Source organism: Medicago sativa, chromosome 1 (assembly GCF_051527215.1).
Source record: "Medicago sativa cultivar Bolivia chromosome 1, Bolivia_mono, whole genome shotgun sequence".
NCBI lineage: Eukaryota > Viridiplantae > Streptophyta > Magnoliopsida > Fabales > Fabaceae > Medicago > Medicago sativa.
This window is the reverse complement of record NC_140749.1, coordinates 49,950,988-49,973,650: the sequence shown is the minus strand read 5'-3', so window position 1 is coordinate 49,973,650 and position 22,663 is coordinate 49,950,988. Positions and strand designations below refer to the sequence as shown.

The 22,663-nt window shown below is 35.2% G+C and overlaps 3 protein-coding genes and 1 pseudogene across 4 annotated transcripts; 3 read left to right on the top strand and 1 right to left on the bottom strand.

Annotated features, from left to right (window-relative positions):
* The first annotated feature begins 2,961 nt into the window (after window positions 1-2,961).
* On the top strand, window positions 2,962-3,348 carry LOC146955097 (uncharacterized). The gene has a single exon (XM_085747693.1). It carries the CDS (start codon window positions 2,962-2,964, stop codon window positions 3,346-3,348), a length of 387 nt encoding a protein of 128 aa, XP_085603819.1.
* Window positions 3,349-4,036: 688 nt separating this feature from the next.
* LOC146955096 (eukaryotic translation initiation factor 3 subunit B-like) lies at window positions 4,037-5,402 on the top strand. Its single transcript, XM_085719991.1, has 3 exons — window positions 4,037-4,173; window positions 4,251-4,458; window positions 5,138-5,402. Exons 1-3 carry the CDS (start codon window positions 4,130-4,132, stop codon window positions 5,237-5,239), a joined length of 354 nt encoding a protein of 117 aa, XP_085576117.1. The 5' UTR covers window positions 4,037-4,129; the 3' UTR covers window positions 5,240-5,402.
* A 4,257-nt stretch (window positions 5,403-9,659) lies between these two features.
* LOC146955095 (Peptidase S41 family protein) lies at window positions 9,660-15,551 on the bottom strand. Of its 2 annotated transcripts, none has more exons than XM_085719960.1 (12): window positions 15,202-15,551; window positions 14,198-14,279; window positions 13,898-14,028; window positions 13,399-13,485; window positions 13,064-13,142; window positions 12,832-12,911; window positions 12,115-12,150; window positions 11,906-12,025; window positions 11,385-11,471; window positions 11,135-11,284; window positions 10,533-10,640; window positions 9,660-10,090 (listed from the first exon to the last, which is right to left on the bottom strand). In XM_085719960.1, the coding sequence occupies exons 1-12, from the start codon at window positions 15,514-15,516 to the stop codon at window positions 9,845-9,847; spliced, it is 1,521 nt and encodes a 506-aa protein (XP_085576086.1). In that variant the 5' UTR covers window positions 15,517-15,551; the 3' UTR covers window positions 9,660-9,844. The 2 variants fall into 2 exon arrangements, with proteins under 2 accessions (XP_085576086.1, XP_085576092.1); XM_085719966.1 differs by having other exon boundaries at window positions 14,198-14,269.
* Window positions 15,552-16,589: 1,038 nt separating this feature from the next.
* On the top strand, window positions 16,590-22,098 carry LOC146955094 (replication protein A 70 kDa DNA-binding subunit B-like; annotated as a pseudogene).
* Window positions 22,099-22,663: the final 565 nt, after the last annotated feature.

Here is a 22,663-nt window from a genome sequence, read left to right as displayed (position 1 = left end):
CAACATTTTGCATACATGCATTCACCAACAATATCATCATCAAATTAGCATGTATGAATTCACCACCAACAATCAACATTTAACATGTTCAACAAACAACATAACATAAACATGTTCACCACCATTCATTCATCAAATGATCATCACCAACATTTAGTATATATGCAGTCGACAACAATTCACCACCACTTGACATATATACAATCACCAACAACATTCACAATTCAATCAACATATAGTTGTCACATATATACACCATTAATCATCACCACATAATTATATCAACTATCCATAAAGGACTCATGAAGCAATCGGCTCTAAAAATCATTTTCAATCAAGTTCGTCTCCCAAAATCACAACCTTAGAAATAATTGGGCAATTGAACTAAAACCAAGTAAACAAGTTCCAATGCCTCAACTAAGTATACCTCTAGGTCACATGTGAGTGCAGTAGAGGATACCTTGGCGTTTCACCGGCCAAATACGACGAAATCATATAAATCACAAAGTTCGTCTCTTGGTATCATTTTGCAAAACCAATTCATTTCCAAAACAAAACCAAGTTAGACCAAAGCTATGATACTCTTAGAAGCTTAATTATAAATTGATTGAATAAGGTTAGGTGTTTGTAATCCATTGGCATGCTTAAAATTACACAAAAACACGAAAGAACAAGGTTTTGGGATTCTGCAGAACTGACACGGTCGCGTCTTCAGGACACACGGTCGTGTCATCCCTTACAGGAGAGTCTGACACGGTCGTGTCATCTAGACACACGGTCGTGTCACCCCCTTACAGGAGACTTTGACACGGTCGTGTCATCTAGACACACGGTCGTGTCACCTCACCAGTACAGCAAAATGTATTTTTACGTTTTCGTGCATAAAATCTTGTTTTCGAATCCGATTTCAATTCCGTTTTCGCCAATGCATTCCTAACACTTAGACCATACAGACCACACTTGAAGACTTGAATTTTCAACATTAAAACAACTTAATCAAACTCATTCCAAAATGACTTATTTTACAAAAGCTCTTAAAATGACTTTTACTCAAAAACCCATTTTCTTCCCAAAATGATTTCTCTCCAAAACCAAGTGATTAAAATAGAAAATCATACCATCCTAACCATTCTAACAATCTTCTTAACTCATTCAACATCATCAAAATCAAACTTCTTCATTATCAACCCATTTTTTATGAAAACCTCAAGAACAACACAAATTCATAACAACATCAAAGATTATGATTACCCAAGGTTTCTAACATCAACAACAACACCTCACAACATCAACAACAACAACAACCAATCATGAATTCATCACAATTCATCATCAACAACATATCATATCATCAATTTTTGGGCAAAACACAAAGCATACATATGTACATGATTTAAGCTTGCAATTTCATCATCAATAACTCAATTAACATTCAATTTACATACCCAAACATTGCATCACAACATAAGCACGAATTTACCAATTAATTCCACAATAATCAATTATTCAAATAAGCACTTAAGTAAAGAATTAGGGTAGAAGCTACAACTAAGTGATTATGATTAAAGACTAACCCCCTTACCTTAATTCTTCACAACCACCAACTAAGGCTTCACTTTAGCTCCCAAAAGCTTGAATCTCTACCTCCCTCTAGCTCTCTCTAGCTTTCCTTCTTCAAACCCTTTTCTTCTCTTGTTCTTTCTCTCTCTACCTCTTCTCTCTAATGAAAATGTTGGTAAAACCCTATTTTCTCTACCAACTAGAGTTTATATAGGTCTCACCTAATTGGGCTCAACTCACAACACCTTAATGGGCCTAACCCATTTCTATTCCAATCCCCAAATATTACTACTCACTTAACGGTAAATGTAATACTAACGGTCACCTACCGGTAATAAAATAATTACTACACTCTCTCTAGTAACTTAGTAAAATAACAACTCTCACTAAGCACTAAAATAATCCTCAGAAAAAATTACATAATTACCCCTACTCTCAAAATGACCAAAATACCCTTGAGTCTAAAATGACTAAAATACCCTTCTAACACCGAATTCTACAATTCCCGACCAAAAATACACACAGAGGCAAATAATCACATAAGAGCACATATAACACACATAAATAAATAATAAAATAAATCTAGCGAAAATCGGGATGTTACATGGTTGTGTGCAAATGGCAACGTTCGGGTTGCCTTGTGCTTGTATTCTTGCCGAGAAGAGAAAGAAAAAATTGCCTATTCTTTTGGATGAAATACACCCTCATTGGCGAAGGTTAAGTGTAATTGGAGAAGAGGTTGATGCCAATTTTTCCGTTACGGAGGAATGGGACGCCATTCAAGAACGTATCAAGAGGGCCCCTTACAAGATGAAACTCTTCATCAAATACAAGTTGCGTGAACTAGGATTTCCGGAGGAAACAATGTTGAAGCCACCTCCGAGAAAAGTGGCCACCAAGGGGGCACCTAAAAGGGTGAAGTCTACACCGAAAAAGAGGTCCACCGGTCGAATCCCCTCTAGGTGGGAGACTATTGATGCTCAAAATCCCGATAGTCAATGCTCGCATGCCAAGAGTAAGTCTCAAAAGACTAAAGGTTCTCGTCTTGGCACTTGCTCCCGCTCACAAACTTCAACTCCTACTTCAAAGAAACAACCTTATTTGCAAATAGCATACATGTCACAAATTCCAAATCTCATGAGACCTTACGTTGAAGACATTGTGAAAGTTAGAGGGGATGGTAATTGTGGTTTCCGAGTCATAGCTAGGCACATGGGATTTCATGAGGATGATCATGTTTTGGTTCGTCATGCACTTATTAATGAGTTGAAAACTCACAAGAGTGACTACTTGCCAATATATGCTACCGAGAGTCGTTACAAACTTATCTTGGATGGTTTACACCCTCCAATAAGTAAAAGTGGTATTGCACCTCCAGAGAAGTGATTGACCACTCCGGATATGGGTCACATTATTGCTAGTTGCTACAATAGAGCGATTGTTCTATTGATTTTGCCCGAATTGGGTAGTTCATGTGAGACATATTTTCCAATCCGGAGTGCTCCACCACTTAAGCCACATTCCAACATAATGTTCCTTTGCTTGATTCCGGACCACTTTCTTCATGTGAAGTTGAAAGAAAATTGTCCTCTACCACCTCCTCGTAAGGAGTGGATGACTCACAAGATTGGTGAAGCGGAGCAATGGCTTTTTCAGTTTTTGGATAGAAACGCCGCCTTCGATGAGCTCATGTCAAAGGAGCCGAAGTCGCCAAAGAAACCAACAAATGAGCACAATCCTATTACTTTGGACACTCCGGCCAAAGCAAGAGAACGAAGTCATGGATGAAGATGAAGATTATGCACTATCACTAGTCTAGTTAGATAGGTTATGACACTTTTGGGTCGGCGGGTGTTCGTCCTATTTTTTGGTGGTATTACACCCCGGCATATTTTTTGGTGGCCTATTGTGTAATTTTGATATTTATGGCCAATATGTAACTAATATTATATAAATATATGAAAAGAATTATTTTGGATCGTTTACGTGTCATTAAGTGTGTTTAAATTATTACGGGTCATTACCGGCGAATTTATGAAATTTGGACCGTTTGGATCGTTTATATGTGATTACGTGATTGTGAGAAAAACGATGTTTTTAAGTAATTTTGATCAATTATGTCGTATTATCCAATAAACTACTTAAACTGACGTAATTTGGTTAAGTTATGACTGTGGCGTGATTACGGGTCGTTCTAGACTTTTCAAAAGTCTGTTCTGTTACTGCATGCATTTAATGCAGTTTCTGTTTCTGCTATGAACGTGAGTTAACTCACGCCAGTGCAAATGCCAACGTGAGTTAACTCACGCACTGCATTACACTAACGCATGTTAACATTGCAAAGTTTTTTTTACAAATAACACAAACGCATGTTAACATGCGCGATGTTTTTCTAGAAATAACACTAACGCATATTAACCTACGTAACGTGACTTAACATGCGTAGGGGCATTAAAGTCTTTTACTTTGGGCATGAACAAAATCATTTGGGTAAAAAGAGCAGAATTCTATATACAGACTCAAACTTCATCCGCTCCTACCTGCCGCATCATTACCCTTTGCCCTTGCCATGGAAAATGAATATTCTTCGAATGTCGAGATCTCTCTGTCCAGGTATGTGTATCAAATCAAGTTGTACATATGTACGCACATAGCGATCTTAATTATTAATACTATTGATCATCTTGTAGGTTATCTGACCACAAAGACACTTTTAAATTGGATAATCTCCCCATTTATCCAAAGGAGCAGGTTGACCAGATTCGAAGAAATATTCACTCAATCTTCAGTGAATCTGGTGTTATCAATGAGATCACCTTACCTGTTCATCCTGATACCGGAGAAACCATGGGTTTCTGCATCATTGACTACAAACACATGCACCCCCGTGCTCCTAAGGTAAACAATCAATCTTTCATTTAATTTTATGTCCTATAAAATAATTTAAATTAATTGATTTTGCTATGTTGTGTGACATGAAAGATAAATTTAAACCTTTAAAGAATCCATTATTCTACCTTTATTTTATATATATTATTTGTAGGTAATTTCAGTAATTGTTATCTGAATTTTTTGTATCTTGTCTTGGAAATAAAATTATCAAATATGAAGTATGTCTTTGGCAAAAAAATTATTAATTATAGACAACTTGTGTGATGGGATTAGTAAAATGTAAACAAATAAATATTTTGAGTTTTAGTGTGTTGTATGATTCAATCTCAATGTTGTTAGATTATCTAACCAACTCGTCAAATTTAAAGTTAATCAAACTAGATTACTCATTAGATTCAAAATTCATTTTTAGAGGTTGATTGGAGGAGTTTTATTGGTTACATAAGTCATAACCAAATTTTTTGGTATTTGAAAAAAGATTCAAACTTTATTATCCATTCCCACTCTAGTGCTTTGTTGTTTTCAGCTGTGTGTGAGCATAGTCCCTCTTAGAATAACAAATTAAAAGAATTCTGTATGTCATGTATATTATATTGTAATTTTCCACACCATGCAGAGAGTATAAGCATTGCAGTAGTTATCTTCGTATTCTGATACACTTTATTTTAATCACCACACCATGCAGCAAACTGAAGAGCATGATCCTAAACTGCTGACTTCAACAGAAGACTTTACCTTTCCTAAGATTCTCACTCGGAGAGGTGCAAGGACTTCTACAGATGATTAAGCACATTAAAGCTAAATAAGCAATTTCCCATGAATCTTTTAATTATGTATGTATCTTTGGAGCCATCTTTTGCTCCAAACTTACTTGCAATTCATGTTTTTGCAACTTATTTTTTATCTTAAAATTCATATTCATGTCATCGAATGCAGCAAAATGTTTACTATATATATCATTGGCTTAAGTGTACTTTTACCACCCCCACCCCCCCTCAATTTGATTTTTACCAATTTCGGCCCTCATTTTGACTTAAGTCTAATTTTATTTATACATGAAAAGTAGTAACAATCTTATTTTTTGTGGCAACATATTATTTTCAGAGTTATTCACGAACGTATTGTCACAATGTTATAAAATTTGTTGCACTTAATTACAATTTTGGTTTCCTGTTTTCAAAATCATACATTTTGGGTTTATCAATATAAATTCTAACACTAAATTAGATCAGTTGTCACTTTTTAATGATGTGGGTGTAAAGCGAATTTACATGTCATTACATATTTTAGTATAATTTAAAAAATCAAAACCTGAAATCAAAATGAATGAAATCAATTAACTTGCAGAAAATTAAAAAAGAAAAGCATAGCAGCAAATCAATTTGGGGATTTATGTGAACCCTTAACCCAAAACCGTCTTCATCTCATTTGTCTCAACTGCTATAACATTTACACACACTCTTTCTCAATTCATTTTACACTGTCATCATAATTCGTTTTACACCTTCATCTTCTTTGGGTCACCATCACAAGTCGATTTGGATTTTGCGATTTCAACATGAACACAATTTTCGATTACACAACAACAGAGGAATATGATTAAACATGAACATGATTCAACACCACAAGAACACAATTACAGTTTCAGGAACACAAATGATTTCGCAATTTCATTTCTTGAAAAAGAACTGGAATTTGATTTTCATGATACCCGTGCTTGAAATCAACGTACCGATAAAATTTTAATTAAAAATATATTATTTTAAATCGGGATTGAAAATAATTTATACAAAATTATACATCTTAGACAAAATTAATTGATATTTAAGTTATTTGATATATATGTCAGCATAAATTTAATAGTAATATTGTATATTATAATAATTATAACAATAGAGTAAATCAGACCAACTCATTTTGCATTCTAATTGTATAGATCATTCAATCCCTTATTGTGTGCTCTTGCATTCTCATTTATTAGGAGAATATTGACCAAAATCCAATTGTTCAACCTGACAATGAACATGATGATGATGGTGAATGCATTGTGGACAAAGAAGATGATGGTGAAAGCTTTGTGGACAAAGATGATGATGATGATGCTGGTATGTCTTGGCCTGAGATTTTTGCAAAGGAGCTGATAGAGATGAATGAAGGATGCTTGTTAGAAGAGGAAGAGGTTCAAATGAAATATAAAATAAATAGTAGCAAATATTACTATAGTTGTATCTGGAGATAGCACAAGTTTTTTGTAGTTTTTAGATATAATGATTGGACCTTTCAAAAAAAAAAAAACATATAATGATTGGATAAGATTTGAGAGGGAAACACAAAGTTTGTGTTCAACCATCAATTGTTTTCTTTTGTATTTTATCTTATTCATTTATTTTCCTTTGGACATAATTGATGCAATGAGGCAGGGAAAATTCTGCCTCTTCATCCCCATCTTGTTTTCTATCAGGGGGTGGACGAGTCTCCTATACCAATTGGGGAACAACAGTCTAAAATGCTAAAAATAGCGACTATTCCTTCTAAGAAAAATTACAATACAAATTAAGAGCTTCACAAACTATATATTGACCAATTCATCCATATCCTGCTATGGGGTAGAGCATTTTGTACTTCTGCTTAAAGATCAAGCAGTCACCGAGTTGAATTGTAATCAGTTAAATTTACTTATCACCATAATAATTTAAGTGGCTTTATAATTTTTTTATGAAGATAAACTAACCTATCAAAATTGATTCGAACTTGAGAATTTAAGAGGAACACACAAAATCAACACCACTAAACCAACCCAAAAGAGTCGAGTGGCTTTACAATTGATTCCGACAAAGAGTTCAAAATAATCCAATTTAAATTCTATCTTTTTTGTGACATCTCTTATTAACTATATGTATTAGTATTACTGAAGAGTGAAGAGTCAACAAAGTAAATAGTTATATATTGTTTATGTTCATCTATCATATTCTCAATTGCCAAATGAAACTATTTCTAGAAGCTTTCTAAACCAATCAGAATCGTTGCTATGTCAAGGGTGTGCTTTGGCTGTACTGAAAGAGAGTTCCCACCATATTTGCACTGAATTTAGAAAAGATAGACTGACAAATAATTCCTTTCACGTTTCTTCTCTCTTCTTTTTTTTCCTTTCCAAGTAACCAATAACTTCAGCAAAAGCTTTTTAGTAGTCCAAACGTGCAAGTGATCCAACCTTGTTAAAAACTCAAGGGTATTCCGTAATACGCTACGAAGCTTTAACAAAAATATCGGCACCAGACACAACACTGAAACTGACATATAAACACTATTAATAATTTATGAAAATAAAAGTCATTGAATGTAATTATGTGTATATGTATCATGTCAGATGGTCAGTGTCGGACACGTGAAACATCCTTCAATCTAAAGTATCGGTGCTACATAGTACATACTATAAGTGTCAGTCACCTTATTTTTCGATTGATATGCCACCTTGTACCAACTAGCTTTGATTGGTCTTGTGGGGTCTTTAACATCCTTAAAAGGAATAGTAACAATGACATATCTTAATGTTTAATACACCATTTTACCAACTTAAAAATGATGCCTTTTGATGTAAACTTGAGTAAATTTTCCTCATACCTATATATAATAAGTCCAAGTCTTGGTTCTATCATTGAACAATTCCTCTCCAGTCCCTTTGAAAGAGTAAAACAAACATATTCTGTGGAAATGACATCATTTGGTAGCTTCACTGCTAACATTTTGATGGCATTCATGTTTGTGGTCATGTTTTGTATCACCAATATTGTGGCACAGGATTCAGGGATAGCACCAACTGGTCAGTTGGAGGCTGGAGCTGGATTTTCATTGCCTGTTTCTAAGGTGGTCTTGTGTTCTTCTGTTTTGGCTTCTCTTATGGCATTCATGTTGAAATGAATTTGAAAACAATGGATTTAAATTTCTTATTGCAATTATAAGCTTATGGTTGTTTGTTGAAAATGGTATTGTATTGAAAACTAGCTTTATTATTATTTGTACTAGGCCTGTAATTTGTACTCACCTATTTGGTGTCTGTTGATATATATATATATGTATTTGTTGAATTCATTATAATTGATTATTTTTGTTGTTTCATTTAATTAAATTCTTAATAAGTATCTTTCTTCTTGCCCTTTGCATGTTTGTAATGAGAAAAATCCAAGTACGAGGTATAAGTCTAGGAAAGAGTTTACGAAGAGTGGTGGCTCAGAAACCAAGAGAGAATCCTGTAAGGCCGCAAAGTAGAAAACTCAAACTTTCCGTTGATTCTTTCACTCAAACTCAACTGCGGATTTATCGTCAAAAAAAAAAAAACTGCGGATTTGGAACCTTTCTCTGATGCCAAAGTGGCTCAGAAACCAAGAGAGAATCCACTCTCTAATTCTCAAATGAGAAACTCAAGTTTTTATATATTTCAATTGATGATGATACGTGAAGGAAGTGGCCTTATTTATAGCAATCATAGAGGCCAGATTGTAGTTGAAATAGTAATAATAATTAATACATCAATGGAAACACAATCTAGTAAAAATAGATATTGTCAAACATGGTGGCTTGTTGGCCTTATTGTCAATAGTAGGGTGGTGGAATTGGAAAGCTAGCATGGTAGGGTGGTGGCTGCAAAGTCTACCATATGAATGTCTTTCTCTGTATCAAGTGGAGTAGTGCTAGAAACACTCACTAACACTCTTTCACTAAAACTCTCTTATTAAGTGAAATTTATGAGAGTCTCCCATTTCCACATTTTCACGTGGATTTCACCACTTTATGTAGAACCTATTTCCATGCAATAAAATAGTGACTTTTAAAAAAAGAGTGTTAGAGTGAAGCATGCTACCACTCATCATAAAAAGTGACACCAACCCTCACCTTACAAGTCAATTTTTTAGGGATGAATTAGATTTTATATGAAAACCGAATATGGTATCAGTTCATTCAAGCTACCAACAAAATTAGCCATGGATGTCAAGGTGTATTGAGAAAATTCTTCATCCCAATTTATTTTATATATAGTGATACCCTCACCTTACAAATTGTTTTCTTAAGAATGAGTTAGACCAGTATAAAAAAATAAATGTTGCTTTTCTGTAAAATCAAATTAAACATTGTCCAAAAATATTGTATTATGACAAACTGAGTAAAGTATATATATATATATATATATATATATATATATATATATACACACTTCAACATAGAAGTAAATTTTCTATTATTCTATTGAATGATATATACAATCGGTTCCACTATTTTATATATATACATACCAAGTAATCACAACATAACATTGTATAAATTAGCAGCACTTGGCTAACTTTCCTTTCAACTTTCAACATTGAAAAGAGAATGAGATAAAAAGACAGTACAATGTTCAAGAAACAGTCCCTTTGGAATCCTTCATATCCAACTCATGTTCTGCTACCATAATGCATGAATCTGCTTCCAGAGATGAGATTGAGGCCTTATCTTTGGTTGATAGTTCCTTTGGTGAAAGCATTTCTGTCGTGCACTGAACGTCTGGCGTTATCCCGACCTGATCTATGTCATGAAGGGCTGGTGATACATATTTTGCCACTGTAACAAAGAGGGCTGATCCATCATGAAGCTGAGTGACACTCTGCAGCGAGAATGATACATTCCATGAGATTGACAGAAATGAAAGAAGTCTCGGAACACATGAAGACGAGAACATTGGACACTACACCGACAAAGACACATGTTGGTACCGGTAATAATTTGAGAAAATAGAATAATTCAATATAACCACATGTATTAGTATTATGTTCGGGTCAAGCACCGACACGTGTTTGTTTCGGACACCAAACACGCCTTCAATCTGTGGTGTTGGAGCTATACACCTACCGCCAATATGCTTGGTACACGCCTTTTAAACAGAAAACACTCTTATGGAAGACTCGTTTGGAGTATAGATGCACCTCATATATACATTACATTACCTCATTTTTCATGATTTTCCTTTTGGAAATATTGCTTAATAACAAGATTTAAAAAACAAAAACATCACTTTATGATCATTATGTAACAAAAAATACTGGTACCTGAATCTTTCCTTTTCCAAATGTTTTGTTCCCCACAAGAATTGCTCGTCCGTTATCATGTAATGCCCCAGCTAAAATCTCGCTGGCACTTGCACTTCCCTCGTTGACCTGTTGAGGAAACAAAAATTGCCAAACATCAAACTAGCGGTTTGAGTCAAGATAATCTTAATGTTCATAGAAAATCAAGATGTGAAAGGTGTACATTTTAGAAACTTAGCATATAAGACAAATGAATGATAAAAAATTTAGGTAATGAAGATGTTTTGTTGATAATTCACCTTGCTAACATAAGAGGCATGGTCCAGGGAAACATACAAGAATGACTAAAAGAAATGCAAGTGGATATTTATATGAAAGGTAATAAGTATCTACTACACCTGTTTCGAGGGAAAATGAGCCCTAATAATCCCATGTTCGGTCAGGATGTAAGTAAAGTCTAACTAAGGATTGTTCTAGTCAGGGTCTAGACATTGGTACTCCAAATCAATTTAACATTCACTGAAGCTCATGAACCACTTGAGCGACCCAATCATTTGTGGATCATGTGGTACAAAATAAAAAGGCATAATCAATGTTATTAACTAGCTATAGTTGGTACTCACAATTACTACAAGTGGATCATGTGTTATAGCATGGCCATTGACCATATTGATGGGTGACATGTTTCCATCTCTATCAATCGTATTCACCAGAGTCTCATCTCCATCTAACCACATCTGAGCAACATCAAGGCCTGCTTTTACCAAACCACCCTGCAACAAAATTTCAGGTAAAAACGACGGAAAACACTTCTATGTTACACCGATCCAAAGATGTGGTAAAACTGAAATTTTCATGAAAATGGTAAATTACAGGATTGTTCCGTAGATCAAGTATGTATGAGTGTGCTCCTTGATTTTTCATTTCCTGAATAGCATTTCGCATGTCATCAGCAGCACTCTGTCGATAACCAATATGGTACAGGATAAGTTGATGGACCCTTTTGGATAGACAACTTTGTTAAGCGCTAATAGCACAAACCTTATCATATAAATGTTTATGTTTAAACAATTTCCAGAATAAAAGATAAAATAAGGTCGAACTGTTTTCATTTATGCTATAAGATGTTTTGACAAGTTATCCTAGAAAGCTTATGAAAACAAGCTGAAAACAGCTTATCGACATGTCATAAGCTGTTTCCACAAGTTCTAGCATACAGTCACACAAATGCACATGCCAGTAGATAAGCTCAAATTAGTCAATCAAAACTCCTATATTAAGATAAAGTTTGTAAGGGAAGTTGTTAGATATCAAAATGGTAGTTGGTTTAAAATATTTTCCAGTTTAGCAAAATATAGACATCCGGTTTTTCTATAGGTGATTATTTTGCTCACCTGAGAGAAGGTTGACAATTTCACATAACCAGTTTTTATGACCTGCCCTTCTGAGGATCTGTGAGGAATGATGGCACTTGATATTGGAGAGAGCTTAATATACTCCCTTGGTAATTTAACCTTCAAGTATATTAGATCAGCAATGGAATATTGTGATTGCTTTTGTACATAAGAACATAAGCTAAAATAGAAGACATTTTCAACTTTACCTCACGAATAAAAGAGTCTGTACTTGAATCTTTGACCTAGAGAAGATAAGTTTACAAATAAGTTAGAAGCGTGGACAATGCAGGAAGCTCAAGTTAGAAGCGTGGACAATGCAGGAAGCTCACGATGGACCACGACTAAATCCCACCGAGTACGAATCCCACCGAGTGTTGGCCGCTAACGCACCCCCTCACGCTTCAGCCCTGCCCAATGGACCTGAAGCGTGGACAATGTGGACAATGCAGGAAGCCCACGATGGACCACGACTAAATCCCACCGAGTACGACTAAATCCCACCGAGTGTTGGCCGCTAACGCACCCCCTCACGCTTCAGCCCTGCCCAATGGACCTGAAGCATGGACAATGCAGGAAGCCCACCGATGGACCCGATCCGATAGGCTCTGATACCATGTAACGAATATCGAGGCCTAATTCATCCTTACAAAACCGGCTTGTACGGTGAGGAGTGCCTCCTCTATATAAACTCTTCTCAAGAATCCTATCTATCCAATGTGGGACTAAATCCCATCGAGTGTTGGCCGCTAACACAAATGACCCCAAATTCCAAGAGAAAAAAATCTGAAAGTTGAAAGTTGAACTCTATGCAAGAAAACAATGTTTCCAAGGCGATCATAGAAAATATGACTGAAGCATAACCCAATAGTTCGTTCAAAAAAAGCTTGTATAAAAAAATGAAACTATGATATTTCATAATGGACCTTTACTGTAACAGTAGTTCCAGCATTCCCTCTAAGCCTCTGTGCTGCACCTTCACTATCAATGCCATTAAGCCTCTCCCCTGCACAATCAGATCCATTTTCAAACAAAAGAAAATTACTATTTCATTTTCACAAGAACTAATAATATTTTACAGAAAATCACTTTTTACAGCATCATTCTACATTACTGTTTTCAGATTAAATATTTTAGAAAAACTAACTTGGTCAGTACCATTTATCTCAACTAATTCATCTCCTTGATGAATACCGGCACGAGCAGCTGGACTGTTTTCTATGCATGACAAAACAACCTGTGATTTTCAGATATTTTTATTTTTTTTTAAAAGACAGACAATCATAATTTTAAAACAGAAATCAACACAGGTTCAATACCGAGTTCTAGCTGCTACCAAGAATTTTAAAAGAAAAAATGAAAAAAAAAAACTAATTTTAAAAGGAGGTAGGAATCAACTGCATGATGAATTGACATCATAACAATAAGCATAAAAATTTGAACGTGTTTGACAGCTGAGAAATTATTGAAAGTGTTGTTTGCAAGTAACTGACCAAATGTCCTGTTCTTGGCTCAACATTTATGAAGAGGCCAACTCCTTGCAAGTTTCCATCACTTCCGATTCTAAATCCCTGATATTCCTGTAAGTACGAATCACCGTTAAACATAAGACTTTAATTTGAATACAATGTCAGTATAATAGTTTTTACACTGTCATGTAAACACGACCAACCACAAATATGACTTTTAACATTTCCCTTATAATTAAAGTAAGATACATTTGATGATCCGGCGATTATAGTTCATTGGCAGTGTGAAAAATCTTTACACTGACAGTGCATACCAATTAATATGACCTTAAAACAGATTTGTTGATCTAAGAATGGCATCATTTGAACAATATTTTTCACATGTCAGCAACACTTTAGAATAGGCAATAACATTACCATATATTGGAGCTATGATCCTATCTTAAGTTACTACTTTTTCTGTTGACCGACCAAGAAACGAAAGTAAGTGAGATTTCAGAAAAAGAAATGTTATTTATAAGACCTTCGGACTAATAATTCTAGTGAAAGGATCTCCAAGTGTAGAAAGCATTCCACTGATTTTGGTGTAGGCTGCATCAGCTGAGTTCAAAGGAAACATTTCCACCATTGTTTGCTGCAACTTCATATCCCAATCTACAAGAAAAAGTGTACCTTTTGTTATTTGATCCGTCAATGTAATAAACATCGATGCATTTAAAGAATACGTTTTATTATTCCAATAGATGTTAGTATGATGCATTCTATATGCAGATTTGGTACTTGAAGCTTAAGATAGAACATGATTAGAAATTATGTGAAATACCTTGATGGTTAAATGTAGGATCAACAAATGTTTCCCGAATCAAACCCCATGCTTCAACAAGAGTTCTTTGAACTGCATTCACCTAGCAACAAACCCTTTTCAACTAAGCACGGTTCATGTTAATTAAGCTTATGAACAAATTAACAAACTCGAGTATTCAGGGACGGATCGAGTTACATTTAACTGGATATTTCCCTGCTCAAAGCTCAGTAGTGCATAGCTTTAATCTTCAAAATTCTTAGTTTTATTTAGTAGTACTCTTTGAATCATAATGCAAAATGGAGTACTACTTATTTTGGGCACACTATATGAATACAACCAATAAAAAGCAATTAAAATAATACCAACATGGGTTTTGTCATTTTCTTATCATTATTTTAATGTGTCCATATGATTTTTTTTCTTTATGGGAAGGCACCATAAGATTTTTTTATTATTTTGTTTGTTGCAAATTATAGAATTCAATAAGTTATTTTGTATTTGTCTACTATAAAAATTTATTTATTTAAAAAAAAAACTTAAAACAACTTCTCATTTAAAAGCAATTTAAAAAAAATGGTAAAACAAACATATGAAAATTCTAGAAAGTGATTAACTTTTTAAAAACATTACAACAAAAATACTCTTAACTCTTAAGCCCTTTCATTTTTTAAAAGTTATTATGACTATTAATAGAAAATTGATTTTTTTCCCGTCAGTTTAACTCAGTCGATAGAAATAATACATACTATATGAAGGGGCCGGATTCAAAAACCCCCAACACCTCTTACTTGTTAACCTTAAAAGGTGAATTTCGGATTTTTTAACAACAAAATTTAGATGGCAACAATGGCAACTAATTTTTTTTTTTGAAGGAAACAATGGTAACTAATTATTACTGGGAGTGATTTTTCTAACACACTTTTCTATTGCGTGACTTTTACACTTTGAAAACTTGTTCCACTTCCACATACAGTGCAAAATAGTGTTCGTTCTTATCATAAGAGAGAGATATACGAGCTGACCTCAGGTGCGCGTGAAACAGGAAAAGCGACAGTAAGGGACTGGGAGAGAGCTGTTGGTGTATGACAGAAAATACAGAAAGAAAGAGCTGCTGAAAAGCCAAATCTAAAAGCACTTTTTGCAGCTGATTCAATTTTTTCCACTACCACTACCTTATTCACCTTCTTCTCTTCAACCTCAAACGACACCTTCCTCTTCCGTGATGCCCATGTTGTTGTCGGTAGTAACCATAACCTACGAGGAAACAAACCTACCAAATTTGGTTTTGATACTTTAGGTGGAATATTTATTCTTGCTTTAACATCAAAGTTCATCATTATTGTTTATTTCTTTACTTTGATTAATCTTGGAGCTGAATGACCGTGTAAGAAATTTGGTTTTGAAGTTGGTAGTGACGGTTATTTATGTGTTGCTTAACTTGACACTTGTTGTATGTGGACCCTACTTGAATCTTCTTCGGTTGTGGCCATGCTTCTTTCTTAGATACTCCCATCTTTGCTTCCGTATACGCATCTTACCAACAAATATCATCAACCGTTTGTTATTTGACAAATTCTTAATTTTTTATTTCATTATGGAGAAGCTAAATTAGTCTACACAAATTGACATCGGAGAGAATCGAACCTGAGACTTTGAGGAGGAACACACCCCAAGTCTCAAGCAAATACTACTAGGCCAACCTAAGTGGGTTACAAATTCGTAATTTTAGTTATCCATTATGAAAAGGTGGATAAATGTAACTCATTCGGGTTGTCAACAATCAAAATTATGCATTTGTCAACTTAGAGGAATAGATGATTTTGATTAATGTTAATTTAGATGGGTAATCTTTATCAAACTTTTATTGGTAATGGACTGTTATATTTGGGAACAGACATCAATAAATCTTACAAAAGAGAATAGTCTCTCTCTTTACTGTTGAATTCGATTTCTATTGGTAGCGTCTTCCCTCAAATTTTTCTGCGATCCTTTGTCTGGTTTGTCTCAATTTTTTTGTTCAAGGGTTTCTTCCAGTTTTGTCGTTTTCATGTGACATGGAGAATGTGGGGATGTATTATGTCGAGATATCTAGGATTCTATGCGGCTATTGGTCGATGTTCCGACATGAAATTCAAAATTTTTGTCTGCTTGTGGATGCATTGGAGAGAATGTCGAAGCTAGGCTACCCCATTGCATTGATATCTCTATTTTACCCCTTAGTTCTGAAGGCTATATAAGGATGTGTTTGTGGTTCGTTTGGAGCATGTGTCAAATTTCTGATTTGAATCAACATAAGATTGAGTCGTTTGTTTGCTGTGTTCTTCGATTGATTTTGGGGTTTGAATCACTGATGGAGAAATCAATTGATTGTTTCGCTGACATTGCTCCTGGTCGTGAGAATTGAAGGATCAAGGTTCGTGTCCTTCGGATGTGGGAGGTTCCTGCGTTTCTCAAGCCTGATGAAACTAATTCGCTGGAGATGGTCTTGATTGATCAAAAGGTATGTAATGAATTTGATTTATTGAGGTTTTAGTTGTGTAATGATGTGCTTAATCTTTCATATCTTCCCTGATTGTAATGTTTTTGTGGGTGTTGTGACAGGGTGCCAAGATCCATGCCACTGTTAGAAAACAGTTGTTGTACGTTTTCCAGAAGAAGCTGGTGGAAGGGGAGGTGTACAAGATGTCGTACTTCTCCGTTGCTCCAGGGTTTGGCGCTTACCGTACCACAACTTATCCTTACAAGCTGATATTTCAAATGAAGACCAAGGTTGAGAGTTCCCTTATTCCGCTACATGGTCTATTTTTGACCAAGATTGTTGATGTGTGCTCCAGCACTGATGATTTCGATTACTTGGTTGGTGAGTTGTTGTTGTGCTGCAGTGGGTTAGATGTGGCCTTTTTTATGGTTATATGTTAGGTCATAGTTATTGTTTCTTTTGCAGATGTGTTTTATCTTGGTTTTCGGGTGTCAAACATTGATTACGTTTGAACCTTTTAACCGGTGATATCTCATTTTTTCTTGGGAAGGGAAAAAATAAGCAAAACCCTTGAGAATCGAGGTCCGGGAGTTGTTTTCGCTACGGGAAGGTGTTAGGCACCCATAACGACTATAGTATCCTATAGGAACCGTCTTTACTTTCTACGCGCGCGCTTTATTTTTAAATGCTATTTGAAAATTGATATTTACACCTAAGGGCTTTCTAAGTGAAGAATTGGAGGGAGAAGAATGTGTTTGAATTTTTATTTTATTTGAATTGAAGGAATTTTGATTCCTTGCCTACGTACCCGTTTAAGGGATCAAATCCACCGTAGTTCTCTTCCAAAAAATGTTTTTGTTTTTGTTGGTTGATTTTAAGTTTGAAAATTGGAATTTGAAGAATGAGAGAGAGAGGCCTCAAGGGCATAAGATTGTGAAATTATGCGGTTGAATTAGTTATTTGCAAAAACAAGTCAAAGTTGGAATTAGTTTCATTGATGCTTTATTAAGAAATAAAGAGGAAAATTCAGTTGGAATGTGTTCCAAGAGTTTATTTGAAAAAAAAAAATTTGAGTGAGATGGTTCAAGTTTTTTGTTTGGAAAATTGGAATTTTCTCTAAGTGTAAAACCTAAGCATACATCTAAACATGCATATCCTAGCCATACATCTAAAGTGAGGTGTGTGCATGTGTCGGTGCTTGTGTCGGTGTACATCATTAGAGTCCATTGTCCTTTACATCATGCCCTAGTTTACATTCTATGGTCTTGCAAGAATTTAAAATTGCATGAAGGTAAAGTACAAAAAATCCTAAGTTTTTTACATTCTAACTCTTGGTAAAATTTAAAGTGCAAGAAATAAAGTGAAGGAGGAGATGAAGTATGGAATGCTCATGATGTATGAAACAATGAACAAATGGTTAGTAATAATAGGCATAGGATGGTAGAAAAAATTGGCAAAGAAATAAGGCATAATAACATAGTAAAATGGCAAGAAAAAGTGGCAAGAATGCACTTAATAGAATACCAAAATTCCAAAGCAAGCAAGAGACCCATAACTCTCACATTTTGACATTTTTCAAAGGGTTTTATGTTCAGCCCCAATGTGAGAGTTATGAGAAACACAAGTCAAAGACTATGGCATTTTATTAAGCCTATTTTGCACTAATTCACATGTTAAAGAATCAAGTAACTTGCCATATAAGGAATCAATTATCATATATCACAAACCAGCACCAAAACACCAAATCAATCACCAAACAATACTCCAAAATTATTCAACAAACCACAATTATTATGAACCAAACAATTAGCATTAAAACATGCAAAAAAAACTTCACAAAATTGGACAAAACGACACAAAATTCAAACAATTTCTCCATGTATTTTCTCTAACAATTTTCATCATACAAAATTAACAAGAAATAAACCTAAATCAATCAACACAAATGCAAAAAGAACTCACCAAATTTTACAAGCTTTTCATCAAGATTTTTCAACAAAAAGTAAAAGAAAAAGCATTAAACCAAGGTAAAATAATTTTCTAGTATTCCTTGATCAATCTTGACATGCAATATATCAAAATTGATCAAAATATACTAGAAAAATTATAGGAATTTTCTTGGAATTTTTCAAAGAGATTTTAGGCATGCAAAGGTGTATTCAGCAGGAAGTAGCGTAGTAAACAGCAAGAAAATAAGGAGAAAGTAGTAACAAAAGTCCAGGCCCAAGGTAAATGGATCCTGGATCATCCAAACGCGTGAGGAGCGTTGGATTGATCCAGCTAGATCTAACAGTTGAGGAACAAGAAGAAGAAAACCAAGTGAACCGGTCTGGTTCAAGCGAACCGAACCGGTTCGCTTACACCTATAAAAGCCATATCCGGTTTATTTCCTTCATAATTCTTTCTTCTTCCTCTCTCTACAAATTTTTAGTGAGAGAAGGTCTGCAAATGCAGCCTTCTTCTCCGATCAACCTCCACCGGTCCGGCGCGATGGCCGACCACCGCGAGGTGGCGGCACCACCGCGTCGGAATTTTTTTTTTGCCCGATCCAAATTTTTTTTAGCTTTTTAACAATCCTTTTTCGTTCTAATCACGAATCCGGACTTAGTTTTTCAAGAAAATCAACGGTGAAGCGTAGATCTAAGTTTGAAGTTTGAGAAATTTTGAAAGAAAAAGTGACAAAAAAGATGGTAAAAAGCTTCTAAATCCTTACCTCAAGTCGGATCCGGTTCGCAAGCGTTCTTCCCTCTCCGGTTAAGCTCCGACCGCGAGTTTTTTCCCCCCCTTGTGGTTGCCGCACGCCTCCTCCTCTTCTTGTGGTGGCCAAAATCGGCGTTGCACTTGTGGAGGGATGGTTGCCGCGCGCCTCCTCCTCTTCTTGTGGTGGCCGAAATCGGCCTTGCACTTGTGGAGGGAGATGAGTCCGAAAATGATTTTTCCGGCGGTGAATAGTGATGAACAGTGACGTGAATAGTGATGAACAGTACCGAAAATTGCTATATATGGGTCTTAGGATGATTCTTTTGTGATAATATTGTTGATTTGATGATTTTTGTGGTTGTTGTGGTTAGTTAGGGTGGCCGGAAAAGTTTGTTGTGGTGGTTAGAGTGGTGGTTTGGTGATGAATGTTCAAGAATGTTCTTGAATATTCATGAGATTTTTGTGATTTTGATTTGTTTTGATGGAGAGAGAAAAGATGAAAGTGTTTGTGATGATGTGTAAAAAAAATGAGTAGTGTTTTGACTTTGACTGATGACTGGGCTTTTATAGATGATGTGTATGATGACTGGACCAATGGAATAATGACACGTGGCACTGGACTTATAACAAACTCTTGTGGACCAATCTGCAATTAACTGAAATAAACGGACTAAAATGCAAAAATGACAAAAAAGGACTAAAAATGTAATTAAAATAAAATTGATAAAAAATGTAATTTGAAAACAACGTAAAGTGAAACGATTAAAAAAAATGACAAAACGGACTAAAACGAACCAATTACTTAAATGAGGTACTTTAAAGTAACCTCTCTCTGCCGAAATTTTGCGTGAAATGACCAAAATGCCCTTGGGGACTAAATTGACTTAAAACGACTCAAATGTAATTCTAAAATGATTTTTTAACAAGGAAATTAAGCAAGAGTTTATACAAACAAATTAAAAGACTTAGAGACAATTTTTAGAATTTAAACAGAGTTTTAACACATGAAAAGACTAAAACGCCCCTATGGGCTAAACTGACTTAAAATGATTTCAAATGCAATTTTGAAATGGATTTTGACATAGAATTGAAACAAGGACTTATACAAACCAATTGAAGAGACTCAAACAATTTTTCAAAGATTGAAAGAAATTTTAACATAGGAAATGACTAAAATGCCCTTTTATATGAAATTTGCAAGCAATATTGAAATAATATGCAGAGAAAGATGCAATTGATCAGAGACAGTTCAAATAGCTTGAAATGCAAGAAAAGAAGAATTGAGTTAGTATTTTTAGGTCCAAAATTAGGGTATAACAAGATGTTATTGGGTTGATGACTGGCATATCTATCTATTGAGCGTGAGTATGTGAGGGATGACAAGGTGACGAAGATGATCGTGTTTGAGTTAACTGATGATAGGTTAGTTGTATTTTCAGTTTTTATGTGTTTAGATGTTGTTAGTCACATATATTTAGTTATTGATGTTTGTTGCATTTATTTGCGTAGCGGTAAGGTTGAGTGTGCTTTGTTTGGTAGTTATGTTGATTCTATGCAGAAGATGATGGGAAAATCTGTGGAAGGTTTGCCGGTTGTTGTCGTTCAGTTCGCTAAGATTATGCTATTTCGAGGTTTCCTCAATTGTGTATTGTTCATTTCTATTTTCTGTGTTCATGAAATGCAAGAGTATTGGTTTGATTGCATTTTTGTTTTCAGAAAAGGTGTCCATCCAAAATGTGATGAACACCACAAGAATCTTGGTTAATCCTCCAATGGAAGAGGCTTTGAAGTTCAAGGAGGGGTGAGTTGACTGTATATGTTGTACTTAATCATGATTGTTTCCATTACCACTCCAGTTTTGATATGTTTCATTTGTTATTTAGTGTTGCAATTCATGGAGTTGAATCTTCTGCTCCTGTGCCTGCAATTGGTCCTCGAGTCAGACCTTCATTTTGAGAGGATTTCTTGGAATTGAATCCACCAAAGACAATATCTGAGCTGAACGCTTCGGAGGAGGATGGCACTTTTGTTGTCTTTGCAACTGTTGAGGGTTTGGTTGAGGGGCAGGATTGGTGGTATCTTGAATGTAGGTGTCACAGGAGTGTTACCCATGATTCTGGAGCTTACTATTGCAAGGGATGTGTGAAGCATGTTTTCCATATGGTTGCTAGGTCATCATTATTTCATCTATTTGTTTATAATTATGTGTTAAATTTGGTGATATATTTTTGATATATGATTTATCTTGTGTTGTAGGTTTAAGGTTAAGCTTAGTGTTGGTGATGGATCAGGTGATGCAGTATTTGTAGTGTTTGATGGTGATATGCAAAAGCTCCTTGGTGTTGCCTACAGGGATCTGATATCTACAACGAAGGTGTTTATGTGTGAAATATATTTATTTTGTTTGTGGTTTTTTTGTTATTTTTCGTTCTTGGCAATAGTTTCTTGCTCTTTTTGTATCAGACCGAGAATGCAAGTTTTTATTTACCTGAGATGACTTTACTCAAGGGTGAGAAGGTGTTGTTTAAGGTTGAGAGATCTAGATCTGCCAGTGTGATGTACGATGGTTCCTTTAGGGTGAAGAGGATTTGCCTTGACCCAACCATCTTTGCTGAATTTATAATAAAGAGTGAGGGTTCCTTGGCTGAAAAGGTATGTCTTGGTAAATTTTCTATGTGTTATTGTTTCCGACAATTATGCTACATTGTGTTGTTTTGGTTGAGGTTAACCATATAGATGTGCAGACTGTTTTGAGTTCTGCTAATGATAAGGACCGTGAAGGTGGTGAAGACACCACTGTTGTTGAAGAGACACAACAAGATGTTCTTGCAGAAGATTCTCTGATGGCACCTGATGTTCAAAGATCTAACCCAATGGAGTTTGAGGATACCTCTGTTGTTGTTGAGGTTGATTTGAAATTGTTTTTGTTATTTACTCTCCCAATTGTTTTTTACATTTGATGTGTATATTTTGGTTTGCACAACAATTATACTATTTTTCTTAGCGCGTCTCCTTTTTGCAGAAGGTCATTGTGTCTGATGTTGTTTCCGAGCCTGTTGATTTGGGTAAGGATCTTGGATGCATTAATACGGAGAGCTCCCATGGTGTCAACGTTCCTCACAAAAGACGTCTGGTGAAGAGCATTAAGAGGAGCTTGGCTATGGAATTTGAGTGTGCTGCAGAAGAAGGATGTTTGTCTGTTACCCCTGTTTCAAAACGCGTTGGCAAGAGTGCTAAGAAAAACAACAAGGAGTGAATGTGCTCAGGATGTTGTATTTTAGCTTTTGTTTCTTTGGTGTTAGTTT